General features: G+C 48.8%; 1 protein-coding gene across 1 annotated transcript; it reads left to right on the top strand.

Moving 5' to 3' along the window:
• The first annotated feature begins 901 nt into the window (after positions 1 to 901).
• On the top strand, positions 902 to 13126 carry KLHL40 (kelch like family member 40). The gene is made up of 6 exons (XM_060280949.2): positions 902 to 2498; positions 4499 to 4659; positions 7084 to 7191; positions 8890 to 9075; positions 10527 to 10673; positions 12868 to 13126. The coding sequence occupies exons 1-6, from the start codon at positions 1344 to 1346 to the stop codon at positions 12977 to 12979; spliced, it is 1869 nt and encodes a 622-aa protein (XP_060136932.1). The 5' UTR covers positions 902 to 1343; the 3' UTR covers positions 12980 to 13126.
• Positions 13127 to 17474: the final 4348 nt, after the last annotated feature.

Below are 17474 nucleotides of genomic sequence, written 5' to 3'. Positions count from 1 at the left end.
GTTTGTGGATACACTTGCAGCTTTGCAGGTACCCTCAAAGTTCAAAGTACAAAAAGGGAATACTAACTGGCTATTTGGGGGGCAGAGTGCATAAAAGCAGGAGAGACGGGTAATGGAGTGGAGTATCCTGAGGCAGGGCGTGGCTGGCCGACCGGAACACTAAGCAGAAGCACTTCATACTGCAACATTTTGTTGCTGGTCCCAGCAACAAAATGAGCAGTCAAGTCCTGCTAGTATGGTGGAAATGCCAGAAAAAGGGCTTATGATCTAAGTGTTCTGTGGGGGGGGGGGGGAGAGCAGAATGGGGGAATGAAATCTGAACACAATGAAGCTCAGCCTCTGTTCAAAGCTGTCGGGAACAAGCTGCTAAAAGGTTTCTGGCTTGGGGTGATGGGTGTGGCGGTCCTCACCTTACCGGTGTTTCTTAGGGACTAGCAGCCTGCCTGTTTCCCCATCTGCTCACTTGTAAACAATAAGTTTGTTGCGAAGGGCCCCCATATCACAACCGCACTTGCTCCTGACGAGGAAGCGAATCCTGCATACGGCTGCCCCTGGAACAGCCGATCACTTGAGGGAACACAAACAACGATGTACATGTGAATAAATAAAATCAGATAAACCGTCCCTGGGGAAAGGGAGCATTTGTGACTTGGACGGATTTCCTTCTTTCGCACCAAACGTCAGATGCATTTCTTCGCTGTTTACTCAACTCTGACTTTGCAGTATATTTTTAGCGCATTAATCTTTGCTCCGGATTTAGCAAAGGAGACCAGGGATATGGTGTGTGTGTGTGTGTGTGTGTGCAGTCAAGACTATCCCCATAGCTCCTGAGCTTAATTTTAGGGACTTTGAGTCACTCCGAAGCAGAATCTGCTACACACACACACACACACACACACACACACACACACAGAGTTACTAAGGCAGCCGGTCACCAGCTTTTCTGCCGAAAGTCCTTCAGGAAAAGGCTTCCCCAATAGTGAATCACGAAAGCTTCTGCCATGGATCTAGAATTACACTTACAGCTGTTAGTCAGCCCCCCTCGCGCCACCCCACCCACCAACAACAGCCACCCCTCCCCGGCAGGCCAGTTTGTCATATTAAAAGGTGATCGGCTTACATATGCTGCCAAAAGGATTCCCTAAGCTCTGTAATGCTGTAGCTATATATAAAAAGCCCCTCTTGCTGTGGAAACTGAGCCACACCGCCAGCTGCATTGGCAGCAAGACTCTCATATTCTCTGAGCTCCATCTGGGAGCAAAAAAGGGGGGGAACCTCGGACGCTTGCGGGTTCAAAGGAGTGGGAAGAGAGGACTGAGGAGGAGGAAGAAGCGACCGGAGTCATGGCCTTGCCGATGGAACAAGCCGAGGAGTTGCGCCTCTACCAGCAAACCCTCCTCCAGGATGGCCTGAAAGACATGCTAGACCACAACAAGTTCCTCGACTGCGTCTTGAAGGTCAAAGGGACAGAATTCCCGTGCCACCGCTTGGTCCTTGCCGCCTGCAGCCCCTACTTCAGGGCTATGTTCCTCTCGGACATGGAGGAAAGTAAGAAAAAGGAGATTGACTTGGAGGATGTCGATCCAGAAGTCATGGGGAAGATCCTTCACTACATCTATACTTCGGAGCTCGACATCACCGAGCAGAACGTCCAGGACATCTTCACTGTGGCCAACATGTTCCAGATCCCTTCCATCTTCACCGTCTGCGTCTCCTTCCTGCAAAAGAGGCTTTGCCTCAGCAACTGCCTGGCCATTTTCAGGTTGGGCTTGATGCTGGACTGCGCACGCCTAGCCATAGCGGCAAGGGATTTCATAAGCGACCGCTTCGCCCTCATCTCCCGGGATGAGGAATTCAGCCAGCTCTCTCCCGACGAGCTCATCGCCATCATCTCCGCCGACTCGCTCAACGTAGAGAAGGAGGAGGCCGTCTTCGAGGTGGTGATGAAGTGGGCCACAGCCAGGGACTGTGAGGCCCGGGCGAAGGCGCTCCCCGTGGTCTTTGAGAGCATCCGCTTCCGACTAATGGACAAAGGTTACTTCAAGGACCATGTGGAGAAACACACCTTGGTCAAGTCCAGCCCAGAGCTCCTCAAAAAGGTCCAGATGGTCAAGGATGTCCATGACGGGAAGTTGACGGTGGTGAGAAAGACGACGGGGAAGAAAAAGGGGGAGAAGAAATCTGGCGACAATGTCATCAACGGAGAGGTAGAGCAAGAAGCAGGAGAGGAAGAGGAAGAGGAGGCGGCGCTCCCAGGGATCTTGAATGACACAATGCGCTTCGGGATGTTTCTACAAGACCTTATTTTCATGGTCAGTGACTCAGGGGCAGTGGCTTACGATCCGGGGGCCAACGAGTGCTATTTCGCCTCTGTCTCCGCTCAGATCCCAAAGAATCACGTCAGCTTGGTCACCCGTGAGAACCAGATCTTCATAGCAGGTGGAATTTACTACGACGAGGAAAATAAAGAGGAACCCATGAACTCCTATTTCTTGCAGGTACCGCTTCTTGTTTTCTTCCTCCTGGCTTGTGAATGATGTACACAACTTGCTGCTCCGGCTGGGCCAAGAGCCATGCAGTTCTAGATTTCCTTTGGAATGCAGAGCCAACTCCAGGGTGGTTTCGGTCCACTTTCAGGTGTGCCCTGGTTCAAACTGGCCTGACACTCTGTTTTAAGTGTGTGGCTCAGCGGGGATGGTGGCAGGTCCAGAACAATGGCATTGCACCACCTTGCATTACATTACCGAGATAGTTATTGCTTTGTTCACAATCTAATGGTTGTCTGGCTAGATGAGGCAGGAGATCCACATAGTCAACTTCCCCTTTATCCAAACACGAGCGGGACCTGCACCAAAAGGTCGCAGCATGAAGTGCTTCTGCTCAGTATTCCAGTCACATCTTGGCGAGGGGACCAAGAAGGTCTCTTAACAACTCTCAGCACCCTTAATGAACTACTGTGCCCAAAATTCTTTGCAGGAAGCTATGACTGTTTAAAAATGCTTTGAGAGCAGGGTGCGAAAATGGCCTAGTTCTCCATTGTTCCAGAGGGCAGGACTAGAACCGATGGGTGGAAATGGCAAATGTGGTTGGACTCTGTTTCCCATCAGCCCCAACCACCAAGGACACTAGTCAGGAGTGATGGGAGCTAGAGTCCAGACACACCTGGAAGGCTACTGGTTTCTCGCCCCTGCATTTAGAGGAACATCCAAATGATGAGATTTGTTGAACCATGGAAGAGGGCTGCCCCAGGCTCTCCTCCCCTGGAGGTATAGAAGCAGAAGTTGGATGGTTCTATTGGGGATGCTGTAGCTGCACCCTGCATTGTAGATTCAGTGGTATTGGGCCTGATAACCTCCGGGGGACCTGCCGACTCCATCGTTCTGTGTTCTGCTGCCCGACAACAACCAGAGCTATATCACAGTCCTAAAAACCCTAGCAGCAGGGTGGGTGGGCGTAAACCCTGCTCAACGCAGTGTGATGTATTTATGAGTAAATATATACAGCATCCCCTCCAACACCCCACTGATCAAAATTAGGGTGCTTGCTTTTTATGGCCCGAACTCTTGCGGGAATTGGCTGACTTAGGTGAGAGCGAGAGGGCAAAAAATGGGAAATTCTGGGATCCAATCAGAAGCAAATGTGGGCTTCTGTAATTCCAGGGTGTCCTGCTCAAATCTAGACAGCTGAGGTCCACGCTCTTAGGAGTCTTCTTCTTCCTGTGTAGTAGGGGTGGGAGACTTCAGGCCCAGGGTCCAAATGTGACCTTCCAGGACTTTCTATCAGACCTTTTGGACTCTCCCCAGGCTGCAGCCATGCCTCATCCCGCTTGAGTGTTTTGGCCTGGCTGGAAAGTGTCCATAGCTGCCAAGTACCCCGTTTTCCCCGGGAAACCCCCCGTTTTTACTTACCTTTTCCCGGTGGTCCCCCGTATCACTTCGTCTCCCGTTTTTCTCCGTTATTTTCTCCTGCCGGCGGCCATTTCCCCCCCCCCCCCGATTTGCCCTTCTATGGGCACCAAAAATGTCCGCCGGCGGCTTCAAAAGTCGCATCTATGCATGTCCGGAAGTGCATAGACGTGACTTCCGGTGTCGGCGGCGGCCATTTTTGGTGCCCATAGATGGGCGGGGCGACACCGGAAGTTGCGTCAACGCACTTCCTGACATGCGTACAAGCGACTTTCGAAGCCGGCGGCGGCCATTTTTGGTGCCCATAGAAGGGCAAAGCGACACCAGAAGTTACGTCGACGCAACTTCCGGTTTCACACGGCTGCCGGTCCCGGATTCTGCAGTCCGGGACTTGGAAGGTAAGAAAGTGTCCTCAATCTCTAATGATACCTCTTGGCTTCCTGGATGGAGGATAAAGGGGTGTGCAGAAACATGTGCTGTTTTTGCCTCTGGCCCTGCCTACCATGGGCGTGTGGCCCTCAGAAGGTTGTGCAGTTGATAATATGGTCCTCAGTTCTGCCATGATGCTTCTCTGCCTTATTGCTCCTCTGCAGTATGACCACTTGGACTCAGACTGGCTCGGGATGCCTCCCCTCCCGTCTCCGCGTTGCCTGTTTGGCCTCGGCGAGGCCGAAAACTCCATCTTTGTGGTTGGCGGGAAAGAGCTGAAGGAAGGAGAAGAGACCTTGGACTCGGTCCTGTGCTATGATCGGCTGTGAGTGCGAAACAAAGTTGCTCATTTCAGGCTGGGGCCTGAAACTTGAGCCAGCCAATACAGACTCCTCAGGAGATTTTCGTGAACAACCCTGAGACCATTGTTCAAATTTTGACAGGCAAAACTGTGGGCGCCACAATTTAAGGAGGATGTTGACGAGCGGCAATGTGTGCAGAGGAGGGCAACCAAGATGACCAAGGGCCTTATGAGGAACGGTTGAGGGAGTTGGGTGTGTTTAGCCTGGAAAAGCGGAGGCTGAGAGGAGATATGAGAGCCATTTTCAAATATCTCAAGGGCTATCAAGCTTGCTTTCTCCTGCTCTGGAGGCTAGGACCTGAATCAATGGATTCAAGTTATGAGAAAGGAGATTCCGACTAAACTTTAGGAAGAACTTTTTGATAGTGAGGGCTGTTCAACAGTGGAACAGTCTCCCTAGGGAGGTGGTCCATCTTGGACCTTTTGAAGGAGAGTTTGGATGGCCACCTGTCAAAAATGCTTTAGGTGAGATTCTGCGTCGCAGGGGGTTGGACTGTGACCCTCAGAATCATTTCCTACTCTACAGTTCTATGATTATATGAGGTCGGATCGGCCTCAGTTTTGCTTGCCGAAATCAACAAGGGCCTCCGGGTAATAATTTGTCAACATTGGGATTAGCATCTTTATTTATTTAAAACATTTCCATAACACACAAACATTAAAAACAAAACAACGCCTGGGTAGTTTGCAGCAGCAGATAACAGCCCATAACTGACTTTTTAAATGTGCTTTGATTGCATCACCACTTTTATTGTTCTATATTATGTTTGCATTTAATTGGTTCCTTGTGAGCCACCCAGAGAAGTCGGATTGTGCAGAAAATAGATACGAAAGCCATCCATTAAAATAGTTAATCACAGCAAAAGTCAGCAGTAGAAATGATTGCAATAGATTTTTTTTGAGGTTAAACGCCTGGCAAAATAGGGAGATATTTGCTTGGTGCCTAAAAGACATTCGTGGAAGTGGGAATAAATTTCAGAATGCTGCTGTGAAAGAGGCAAAGAAATGCAGAAAAGAAGGGTGAAGGGGAGTCTGAGGCTGCAATCCAAAAGCCACTTTCCTGGGAGGACAAAGAAGCAAATATGTCAGATTTCCCTCGTTGTCTCCTTTTCTTCCGTTCTCGGCATTAGTTTGCAAATCTTTTTTTAAATGAAAATTAACCAGTGTGTTCTCCTAAAGGGCACATTTATATGCAGGGTGTTTTTTCCCCTTTTCTGCGTAATATACACAATTTTTGCCCACCGTTTCCCCCTAATGCAACACATTTCTGGATAAAAAATTCCTTCAGTAGCACCTTAAAGACCAACTAAGTTTTAATTTTGGTATGAGCTTTCGTGTGCATGCACACTTCATCAGATACACTGAAACAGAAGCCACCAGACCCTTATATATATTCAGAGGGTGGGGGTGATGGGAATGAGTGATGGGCTGATAGGAGTGGTAAACCTGTAGATGACTGTTAACGACTGTTAATGACTGCAATTGGTCTTGCAGGGGGGGGAGCAAGGGCTGAGGTGCTAAGGAAAGCTTGATCATGTATAATGAGATAAGAATCCTATGTCTCTGTTCATTCCAGGTGGCTCCGTGGTTTTAAGCTTGCTAAAGGTAAAGGTAAAGGGACCCCTGACCATTAGGTCCAGTCGTGACCGACTCTGGGGTTGCGCGCTCATCTCGCATTATTGGCCGAGGGAGCCAGCGTATAGCTTCCAGGTCATGTGGCCAGCATGACAAAGCCGCTTCTGGCAAACCAGAGCAGCACATGGAAACGCCGTTTACCTTCCCGCTGTAGCGGTTCCTATTTATCTACTTGCATTTTGACGTGCTTTCGAACTGCTAGGTTGGCAGGAGCTGGGACCAAGCAACGGGAGCTCACCCCGTCACAGGGATTCGAACCGCCAACCTTCTGATCAGCAAGCCCTAGGCTCAGTAGTTTAACCACAGCGCCACCCGGGTCTCCATAAGCTTGCTAATGAGTTGCAATTCAGCAACTTCTCTTTCCAGTCTGTTTCTGAAATTTTTCTGTAATAAAACAGCTGCTTTGAGATCTTGTATAGAACGTCCTGGGAGATTGAAGTGTTCTCCTACTGGAGAACCCCCACCCCCACCCCACCCTCTGAATATACAGAAGAGTCTGGTTTCTTCTGTTTCAGTGTATCTGATGAAGTGTGCATGCACACGAAAGCTCATACCAAAATTAAAACTTAGTTGGTCTTTAAGGTGCTACTGAAGGAATTTTTTTATTTTGTTTTTTCGACTCAGACCAACACGGCTACCTACCTGTAACATTTCTGGATGTTATTTTCATACGGGGGAGGGGTGGGGGTGGGCTGGGGGCCTGGGGAGAAAGCTGAAGGCTGGCTGAAAGAATTTCACTCTTCTGTCCATCAGGTCCTTTAAATGGGGCGAAGCGGACTCCCTTCCTTACCCAGTCTATGGCCACAGTGTGGTGTCCCAGAATGACCTCATCTACGCCATCGGAGGCAAAGGAAATGACAAGTAAGTGAGAGCAGAAACGGAAGTATGAAAGCTAGGAGCTAAATAGCACCTTAAACCAAGGTTATGGGCACAACGGAATGTCTAGGCGCATTTTTTTAAAAAAATAACGATAATACAAAGCTGAAACGGAAGGAACTGCAGCTAAAATATTATGTTTATTTTTCACATGCTCTAGTAGTCCTTCCCCCGCCCACCCCCACCCTCTAATATTCTTAAGAGGGTTTATTCTCCAGTCTTCAGAGAGTAGCTGGAAGTGGTGTGGCAGAAAAAGGCCCTCCTTTTCTTCCACTCTGCAGTTTTAATCTGAAATCTTAGGAGTTCCGGCACCTCTTTTTCAAGAAAAATGGGTTTGAGACAAGAGGAGCTGTTCACACCCGGTTGGCTGGCATCTGTCTGTCTTGGGAGACAATATTATTATTATTATTATTATTATTATTATTATTATTATTATTATTATTTATTATTTATACCCCGCCCATCTGGCTGGGTTTTCCCAGCCACTCTGGGCGGCTTCCAACAGAAAAATGAAATAAAATAATCTATTAAACATTAAAAGCCTCCCTAAACAGGGCTGCCTTCAAATGTCTTCTAAAAATCTGGTAGCTGTTTTTCTCTTTGACATCTGATGGGAGGGCGTTCCACAGGGCGGGCGCCACTACTGAGAAGGCCCTCTGCCTGGTTCCCTGCAACTTGGCTTCTCGCAACGAGAGAACCGCCAGAAGGCCCTCGGTACTGGACCTCAGTGTCCGGGCAGAATGATGGGGGTGGAGACGCTCCTTCAGGTATACTGGACCGAGGCCATTTAGGGCTTTAAAGGTCAGCACCATCACTTTGAACTGTGCTCGGAAACGTACTAGGAGCCAATGTAGATCTTTCAAGACTGGTGTTATGTGGCCTCGGCAGCCACTCCCAGTCACCAGTCTAGCTGCCGCATTCTGGATTAGTTGTAGTTTCCGGGTCACCTTCAGCGGTAGCCCCACGTAGAGCGCATTGTAGTAGTCCAAGCGGGAGATAACTAGAGCATGCACCACTCTGGCGAGACAGTCTGCGGGCATGGAGGGTCTCAGCCTGCGTACCAGATGGAGCTGATAGACAGCTGCCCTGGACACAGAATTGACCTGCGCCTCCATGGACAGCTGTGAGTCCAAAATGGAGGAGTGAGCCTTTGGGGGTGCAGTCAAATTGTTGGGAGAGCTACAGCTGTGGCTATAGAGTGTGGGAGTGACCTGTTTTGTTGCAGCTGGGGCAGGTGAAGTTGTCCGGTTGTGCTACACCTTGTCTCGGTCCATTCAGAAGCACAGCTGGTGGTGACAGGAGAGAGAGCCTTTTCTGTGGCTGCTCCCATATAGTGGAATTTGCTGCCCAGAGAAGTTACCGTTAAGACTGGCTTCCTCCTTGTCCTCCCTCTGCCGGCAGACTAAGACCTCCCTGTTCAGACAGGCCTTTGGAAACTCATCTGAAATATGGTGCTGGCCACTGGGCTGCTCTCAGGGAAGACTGCATTTTAATCACTGGTTCCAAATGTGTTTTGGTGCATTTTAACTATTGCTTTTAAACAGTTTGTTTTTTATTGCTCTGTATTTTATCATGTTGTTTTTAAACGTTGTAAACCGCTTGAACCTCAGCTTGAGAGAGAGGTGGGATTATAAAAACATTAAATAAACTAAACACATTTCACCCCTGCCCCTTCTATGCCAGGAAGTGCCTGAACACACTCCTTGTCTACAACCCAAAGAAGTTTGAGTGGAAGGAATTGGCTCCCATGAAAACAGCGCGATCACTGTTCGGGACGACGTTACACAACGGGAAAATTTACGTGGTGGCCGGAGTGACCGATTCCGGCTTGACCAGCTCGGTGGAAGTTTACGACATTGCAGCCAATAAGTAAGTGCCTTGCCTGGCAGCACAGAATCACAGAACTGTAAAGTTGGAAGGGACCCCAACGGTCATCTAGTCCAACCCCCTGCAATGCAGGAATCACAGCTCAAGAATCCCATCCAATCTATATATATATAAATGTAAAAATCGTGAAACTGCGTTCTACACTTTTCTCCGTAACCGCTTGACCGATCGTCCTGAAATTTTGACACAACGATCCAGGCCACTCCCCGAGCGTTGTTGGGGGCAAAAATCCCTCAAATCACACACCGGGGCAGGTGTAGACCTGGTTTTCCACCAAGTCAAACAGTGCCCTCAAGTGGCGTAGTACCCTCCTCCACCCCCTCCCTTCCTGTGAAATCTAAGCCACACCCACAAACCAAATGACATCATCAACCAAGCAACTGAAACCACCAAGGCGGCCATTATCAGACAGACTAGGCCGCTTTCCAGACTAGGCCAAGTGGAGGTGGGGGGGGCAATAGAGGGCAGGGATACGTAATGGGTCAGAACAGGGTGGGGGGAGGCACAGGGATGAAACCTGCCCTCTCCACAATATCTCACCTCGGCTTTGCAGACTAGGCCGCTTTCCAGACTAGGCCAAGTGAAGTGGGGGGGGGCAAATAGAGGGCAGGGATACGTAATGGGTCAGAACAGGGGGGACATACAGGGATGAAACCTGCCCTCTCCACAGTATCTCGCCTCGACTCAGGGGGACTCTGAGGCTCAGGGGTATCTGAAGGGGGGCTGTTACCCTCCATTTCACAGACTAACGCACAGCAACGCGTGCAGGGCCAGCTAGTCTGTTTATAAACATCCAGTGAGGGAGAGTCCACCACCTACCAAGTTAGTTTGTTCCACTGCCGAATCGTTCTTACCCTCAGGAGGTGTTTCCAAATGTTTAGCTGGAATCTCCTTTCTTGCAATTTGAATCTTTTGGTTCGAATCATCCCCTCCTGACCAGGATTTTCCAGAACCATTGAACCCCGAAGCATGTTTCTCACTACCACTGCTAAAATTCCTGGGCTGCAGAAGTTGATTTGCAAAGTGTGCAAGAATCAGAATGATCATACAGAGGAGGTTCCCCGTTGCACTCTGTGTGAGTCACTGATCTGTGTGATGCTTACAGATAGAAAAAGGCCTGCTCTGCGCAACCACTCATACAGAGATGCAGCAGGTATACGAACCTTTGGCCAGGTACCTCTGCTGTGTATCTGCATTAGGACTAGACAGGATAGTTCAATCCCACCCAGAATTCCCTGTCCAGAGGAGAGAGTCTCGATGGAAGGAATCTGGACCAGAGAGATAGTTGGAGTCTGGTGCCCATTTCTTTGTGCTTGTGCCCCATTGCATGCCCCATATCTAGTGCTCTTATGCATATAGGGATGTCAGGCAGGGAACATGCAGGCAGAGAGGTCTGCATGCTCGTGCTCATCTGGTTTTCTGTGCCATGTCAGGTGGGAACCCCTCCCGGAATTCCCCCAGGAGCGTAGCTCCGTCAGCCTGGTCAGCTTGGCAGGTACTCTCTACCTGATTGGAGGCTTTGCCACCGTGGAGACAGAGTCGGGGGAACTGGTGCCAACAGAGCTCAATGACGTTTGGAGGTAAGACATCATGCCGACCTGTTCAGCCTTGCTGGCATTCATGGGAGGGAAGCATTCACGGGAGGGTTTTTATGCTAGTGCCTATAATACCAGGAGATGACTTTTAGCAGAGCTACATAGAACCATAGAATTGCAGAGTTGGAAGGGACCCTGAGGATCATCTAGCCCCACCCCCTCCAACTCAGCTGTCCCATACGAGGATTGAAACTGCAACCTTGGTATTATTTTCACCACGCTCTAACCAACTATCCTCACTAGCTCTGAACAGTAGATTATGCCACAAAGCCACGATGATGAGTTGCCACACCCCTTCTTCTCCGTGGAAGCGCTGATTGCCGAAGAATTGATGCTTTTGAATGATGGTGCTGGAGGAGACTCTTGAGAGTCCCATGGACTGCAAGAAGATCAAACCTATCCATTCTGAAGGAAATCGGCCCTGAGTGCTCACTGGAAGGAAAGATCCTGAAGCTGAGGCTCCAATACTTTGGCCACCTCATGAGAAGAGAAGACCCTGATGTTGGGAAAGATGGAGGGCACAGGGAGAAGGGGACGACAGAGGACGAGATGGTTGGACAGTGTTCTCGAAGCTACGAACATGAGTTTGACCAAACTGCGGGAGGCAGTGGAAGAGAGGAGTGCCTGGCGTGCTCTGGTCCATGGGGGTCACAAAGAGTCGGACATGACTAAACAACAATGGCCACCTTGTGGCAAGAAGTTCCACAGATTAATTTTGTGCAGCTTTATGTGGGAGTCCTTGGTTTTGCCCCAACGTGGATCATTGATTTTATAGTGCGGCCTTTTATAGTGCGGATTTTATAGTGAAGATTTTATAGTGCGGCCTTCCTTTGCCGCTGCATCAACCACCTCCCCGCTCCCCATTTGGAGAGCTCCTTTTTGCAGCCGTCGAGTCTGACCGTGTTTTCTTGGCTCGCTAGAATTTGGAGTTGCCTGAAAACTCAGCTACTTCACGGCAGATTGGGGCTGTCAGAGTATTCCAACAAAGACAGGAACAGCAGCAGGAATCGCCAATGCTTGCTTACTTGCCCCATGCCGAGAACGGGAATCAACCCAGCGAATGTGATCAGTATTAGGTTGCTGTTGTTGCTATCAGTCTGCAAATGAGAGACATAACTGATTGCATCCCCCTCCCCCACTTGCACTGTGTTTCCTTTGCAAATGGGGTGGAAGAATCTAAATGGCAACGTAATTTATGCAACTATGCAAATTGCATCATTCCGCCACAGAGAACAATAGTGTAGTTTTGAGTGGCAGCGGTGTGATGGGATCAGTGCTGCCTGGAGTAAATGCAGGGCAGAACAGGAGAACCACATGGACTTAACATCCTTTCTCCAGGTCCGTTATGCACAAGTTGAAAAGCAACAGTCCCAATACATTTCAAAAAACAAAAACCATCTAAAACAAGGAGGGAGGGAGTTAAAAGAACATTTTGATGTAATACGGTAGAACTTTAGTAATAGAACAGGCTCTGCCACTGCACTCTTTTTTGGCACCTGCTAAAACCATTCTTGTTTAGACAAACCTACCCAGGTGCTCAGGTGGCGCTGTGGTCTAAACCACAGAGCCTAGGGCTTGCTGATCAGAAGGTCGGCGGTTCGAATCCCTGTGACGGGGTGAGCTCCCGTTGCTCGGTCCCAGCTCCTGCCAACCTAGCAGTTCGAAAGCACGTCAAAATGCAAGTAGATAAATAGGGACCGCTACAGCGGGAAGGTAAACGGCGTTTCCGTGCGCTGCTCAGGTCCGCCAGAAGCAGCTTTGTCATGCTGGCCACATGACCCGGAAGCTGTACACCGGCTCCCTCGGCCAATAACACGAGATGAGCACGCAACCCCAGAGTCGGTCACGACTGGACCTAATGGTCAGGGGTCCCTTTACCTTTACCCAGGTGCTCAGAAAGTCAAAGCAACTTTAATCTGTTTCAGTATTTTAACTTTTGAATGTCTTCAAGTATGGTTGTGAATTTTTCTGGATTTTATTGTTCTATCTTTTTAAAAAAGAACTATGAGCGTCCCCCTCCCCCTTTTTCGTTTACAATCAAGGGAGCCAGTGCATAGAATTTATGACAATCAGTAAACAAACATACTGGCGCCTGTGCATTTTACACCAGTTGTTATAAGAACTATAGGTCCATTTACCCCACCCTGGACTCATCCAATTCTGTTCCTGACTTTTCCAGGTACGACGAAGAAGGAAAGAAGTGGGAAGGTGTTCTCCGAGAGATCCAGTACGCGTCAGGCGCGACTTTTCTGCCTGTGCGGCTCAACGTTCTGCGATTAACAAAGATGTGATTGCACCCCGACTTTTTAACTTTTAACTTCTTGCTACCAAGATCTCTTTCTCTCCCTGCCTCTCCAAATTCTCTTTCTTTTGTAAGTCAGTTTTGATGGGTGTCACTTTTTTTTTGGTTAGCTAAAACATTTTGAAAAACTGCTACATTTGCTGCTTCCTGTCTTATTTACTCGCTTTCGCTAATGAGCACTGGAATAATGAAAGGCCACAATGGACGGGCTGGCAGGCATTTGTGTAAGAAATTTGCGGAAGGAAATTTGTGCAAGCAGGCAACCAATCAAGTTTGGCAGGAGCTGGTGGGCAGTTTCCAAAATCTTAGCATGACATAATATATGCAGTTCCCTAAATCTTAGTACAACTTACAGGTAGGTACAGTGGTGCCTCGCTAGATGAAATTAATTCGTTCCACGGGTCTTTTCTTATAGCGAAAAACTAATCTAGCGAATCCCATAGGAATGCATTGATTTTTTTTGGATTCTTTTTTGCCCATAGGAACGCATTACAGTGGTGCCTCACTAGACAAAATTAATTCGTTCCACGGGTCTTTTCTTATAGCGAAAAATTTGTCTAGCGAATCCCACAGGAATGCATTAATTGAATTTCAATGCATTCCTAAGGGAAACCGCGATTCGCTCGACGAATTTTTCGTAAAACGCATTCGTCTAGCGAGGCAACCTCCGCTCAAAAAATCATTTCGTTAAGCAGGGCATTCGTTAAGCGAGGCACCACTGTAGCCGTGTTGGTCTGAGTCGAAGCAAAATTAAAAAATTCCTTCAGTAGCACCTTAAAGACCAACTAAGTTTTTATTTTGGTATGAGCTTTCGTGTGCATGCACACGAAAGCTCTTACCAAAATAAAAACTTAGTTGGTCTCTTAGTACAACTTCACCCTCTTTTATCTACTGACCTGGGAGGGAGCAGCAGCTACAGAGAAGGCAGAGTCACTCAGGGAAGGCAAGCGAGACCTTGCAATCTTGCCGAAACCCAAAGCTACGTAGCCAGCTGTTCTCTGTACCCTCAACTTAGACATAGTCACAAATTTCCTATTACTGAGGGACTCCCCGGAGTCTTTTTTGCTTCTACCCAGACAGATGGACAGGGGGAAAAAACCTCAGGTATATCTAGGTATTTCATGTTGATGCCTAGGAATCTGAAATCTGTGACTTACCTGGCTCAGTGGCTGGGCGTGAGAGTATCTGATGTTTGCGCCTGACGCTTCCTTAAGTGCCCACTGTGTCTTTGCAAGAGAGGAAGAAGGGAACAAGTTTTCTGCGTCCACATTGATTCTTTGGTTCTGCCTCCCAACTAGCTTCCCTGCCCACCACCCCTCCAGCTCTGCAGTTCTTTGTCCACTAGCCCAGGGGAGTTTGAACAACCTGAAGATGTTCTGGAAATCGGAAGGCACCGACCCTCTTGACTCTGCTCCTTCTCCCACAGATTCCTCTCTCTTTCTCCTGGGGTGGCTAAACCCTCAGGTCAAACCATGTGATCCAGTAACCTCAGACTCAAATCGTTTGTTCCGCCTTATATTCCCAACTTCCCCCTGAACATCTCGACAACAGGTGCTGAGGCTCACAAACAACTAGACACACAGAGGTTTTTCCTCCTGGGAAAAGAACGGCACGCGTACTCAGATCAAGAAAGTTCCGTTTTATTTAGGTGTAAGATTTGGAAACAGCTCTCCAGTTCCTCCCCACCACCCACCCCCTCAAAAAATGTTCCATGACAAAAGAGAACATTTTGGTGACGATTAAGCAAGGTCCCACTGTCCATTGAGTGTTTGATATCAATTGGAAGAAGCAGGGCCTAAATAATATAGTTATATATATATTTCTTTGAATAAAAAAAAAAGCATTAGGAATGTTTACGGTTCACATGACAGATCAGAGACCCTCAATGCTCATTTCCAATTCCCTAAAAAAAGATGCTGACAGTTACCAAGCAGCCTGTCGTAGCAAAGGAGCTGTTACCAAGGAGTTTTTCATAGTGAAACCTTAAGAAAGTTAGCAGGCCAGTACGATATGCCAGAAAGAAAGAAAGAAAAAAACAGGCTCAATTTTGTAGTCAGCCCAAGTTCTGAAGGATGTTTTGCACTCACGCTCACCTGTCTTTTCTGTAATGTTGCAGGACAGACGGGGCCAACTTGGCCTCCCGAAACCCCTGTAGAAATGGCTTTGCCTCTTTCTAGAAAGCAGCTCTAAGAAGCCTCAAATAATCTATTCATAGCAAGCCTGGGCATTTCCTTCTAATCTTTACTACTTTTGTTGACTGGTGTATACTCACAAAGTAGTAAAACACCCGAGTTAGAATCATAGAATCATAGAGTTGGAAGAGACCACAAGGGCCATCCAGTCCAACCCCCTGCCGAGCAGGAAACACCATCAAAGCATTCTTGACATATGCCTCTGCTTAAAGACCTCCAAAGAAGGAGACTCCACCACACTCCTTGGTAGCAAATTCCACTGCCGAACAGCTCTTACTGTCAGGAAGTTCTTCCTAATGTTGAAGTGGAATCTTCTTTCTTGTAGTTTGAATCCTGCTTAAAACCCCAAAAGACAAAAGGTGGGTGGTCCTGCAGACCTGCCAAATGGTCCACAGGGGTGTGGGGAGATAGTGGCCAAGCAGGAATGAACTCGCTGCTCAGCCGCTGATGGGATATCCTTGCCGGGAGTGATTGCAGAGGGCAGGTCCCTGGGGGCAGCCAAACCTAGGATTGAACCCCCGCTTATGAATCAGCTGGAGCCTGTCCTCTGCACCCGCCAGCTGACATCAACTGCCCACTGAGGTAACGTCATCTGATGTACAAGTTGATACGGTTTCATGCGAACGACCCCATGGACCAAACTGAAACCCTGGCTGGCTGAGACTGGCCTGCAGGCTGGAAGCTCCCCACCTGTGATAAATGCGGGGTGAACTATAATGATGAGGAACAAACCCACTCACCCACCAAGGCAGCCGTTTCCCTTAGCTTGCAATCCTTGCAACAACCCTGCAAGGTAGGTCAGTATGATTACCCCCATATTGAGAGGGGAGGGAATGAGAGGGCTGAAGCCGAGAAGGAATGGCTTTCATATGGGCAATGGGAGCCATTTTTACGGCAACGGTAAGACCCGAAACTTTGGGTGGGTGGGGTCAACTGGTTTATTCGGAGAAGGACTCACTTCTGGATAATTTGGGGTGGGGTGGGAAGCGGCCCAGCATGCCATCAATGGTCCGTGGCACTTCCAAGGCTCCTCCTCTCTGGGGGCTATGGCCGCAAATTCAACACAACTCTCTGGAAGCTTCTGGAACAATACTCCATGTTACCTACATGCAGGTGGTTTGATTTTAAGGGGAGAAAACTGGGCACGCTCCCCCTACCTATTCCCCCCTCCCCAGCTTCCTCTCCTGCCAGCAATGCAGTCGGTCTTTTCTCCCTCTGGGATCCCATCTGGATCTGAGAAGCAGGGGGCTAGGGGGGATAGGTATCCGGGGACCGATTAAGCTTGCCCCTAACACACACGGATCCTTTGCAGCCAATGGCACCTTCCCTACATGCACAGACTAGCATTACGCATAGCTGCCAAGTCTCCCGTATTCCCCGGAAAACCCCCGTTTTTCCAGCTGTTCCCAGCCGGAAAAACGGATTCCCAGCCGGAAAAACGACTTCTGGTGCGGCGGCCATTTTGGAACAGGGCAGAGTAGCATCAAAAGTCGCTTCTGAGCATGCTCCGCCCAGTTCCAAAATGGCGGCAGCGCTACCTCCGGTCTGCTACTTACGGTCCAGTCCCTTATTTCTCAGGCAGGGACTTGGCAGGTATGGCATTACATGGCCAAAAGAGGTGCGGGGGGATAATGGCCCTGCCTCCTCCCTCTTAGGCTCAGTTTTGCCCTTATACAACTCAGCAGGGTGGGAGAAGGTGGTGGCCTAGCGAGAATTTGATCTGCCTGCTGCTGGCTCTGGCGCCACCTACTGATGGGCTCCCCACCTTCGGCCCTACCAGTCCCAATAGGAACTAAACGCCACTGGCCAACGGTGCCAAAGCTGCTCTCTCTCCCCTTTCTCCCCCGGCACCCTTCAAATTTGAGGATAAACAGGATAAACGCAAGTGGTGGCTGTAATCATTGACCGCGGAGTGCTGCTTCCCTTGCAAGTTAGAAAGTAAAAGCATATGCAGGTTATTCACACGACCGTTAAAATGAAAGTTTGCAATATATTTCCCAGAACGTTTCTGACGCCACTTCTTTCTTTTTTAAACCAATGCTCTCAGAACTCAGATCCTCCTCCTCCTCCCAACCCCCCCACCCCACCCCACCCCCCAGCAGATCTATATAGAATAAAGTGCTTCGTTGTAAATATTTTCTGTTTGTAATGCTAAAAGAGAGAGTCCCCGATACACACAGCTTTTTAGTTTCACTTCGTTCTTGGCATATTTGGGCAACGGGTTTCAAACTCTGTAAAAAGCAACACGTTCAGAATATTACCTTTGAGGCATGTGGAGTCATGTTACGTTGC

Source organism: Zootoca vivipara, chromosome 11, assembly GCF_965207765.1.
Source record: "Zootoca vivipara chromosome 11, rZooViv2.hap1.1, whole genome shotgun sequence".
NCBI classification, from domain to species: domain Eukaryota; kingdom Metazoa; phylum Chordata; class Lepidosauria; order Squamata; family Lacertidae; genus Zootoca; species Zootoca vivipara.
This window is presented reverse-complemented; position numbering and strand designations above follow the sequence as displayed.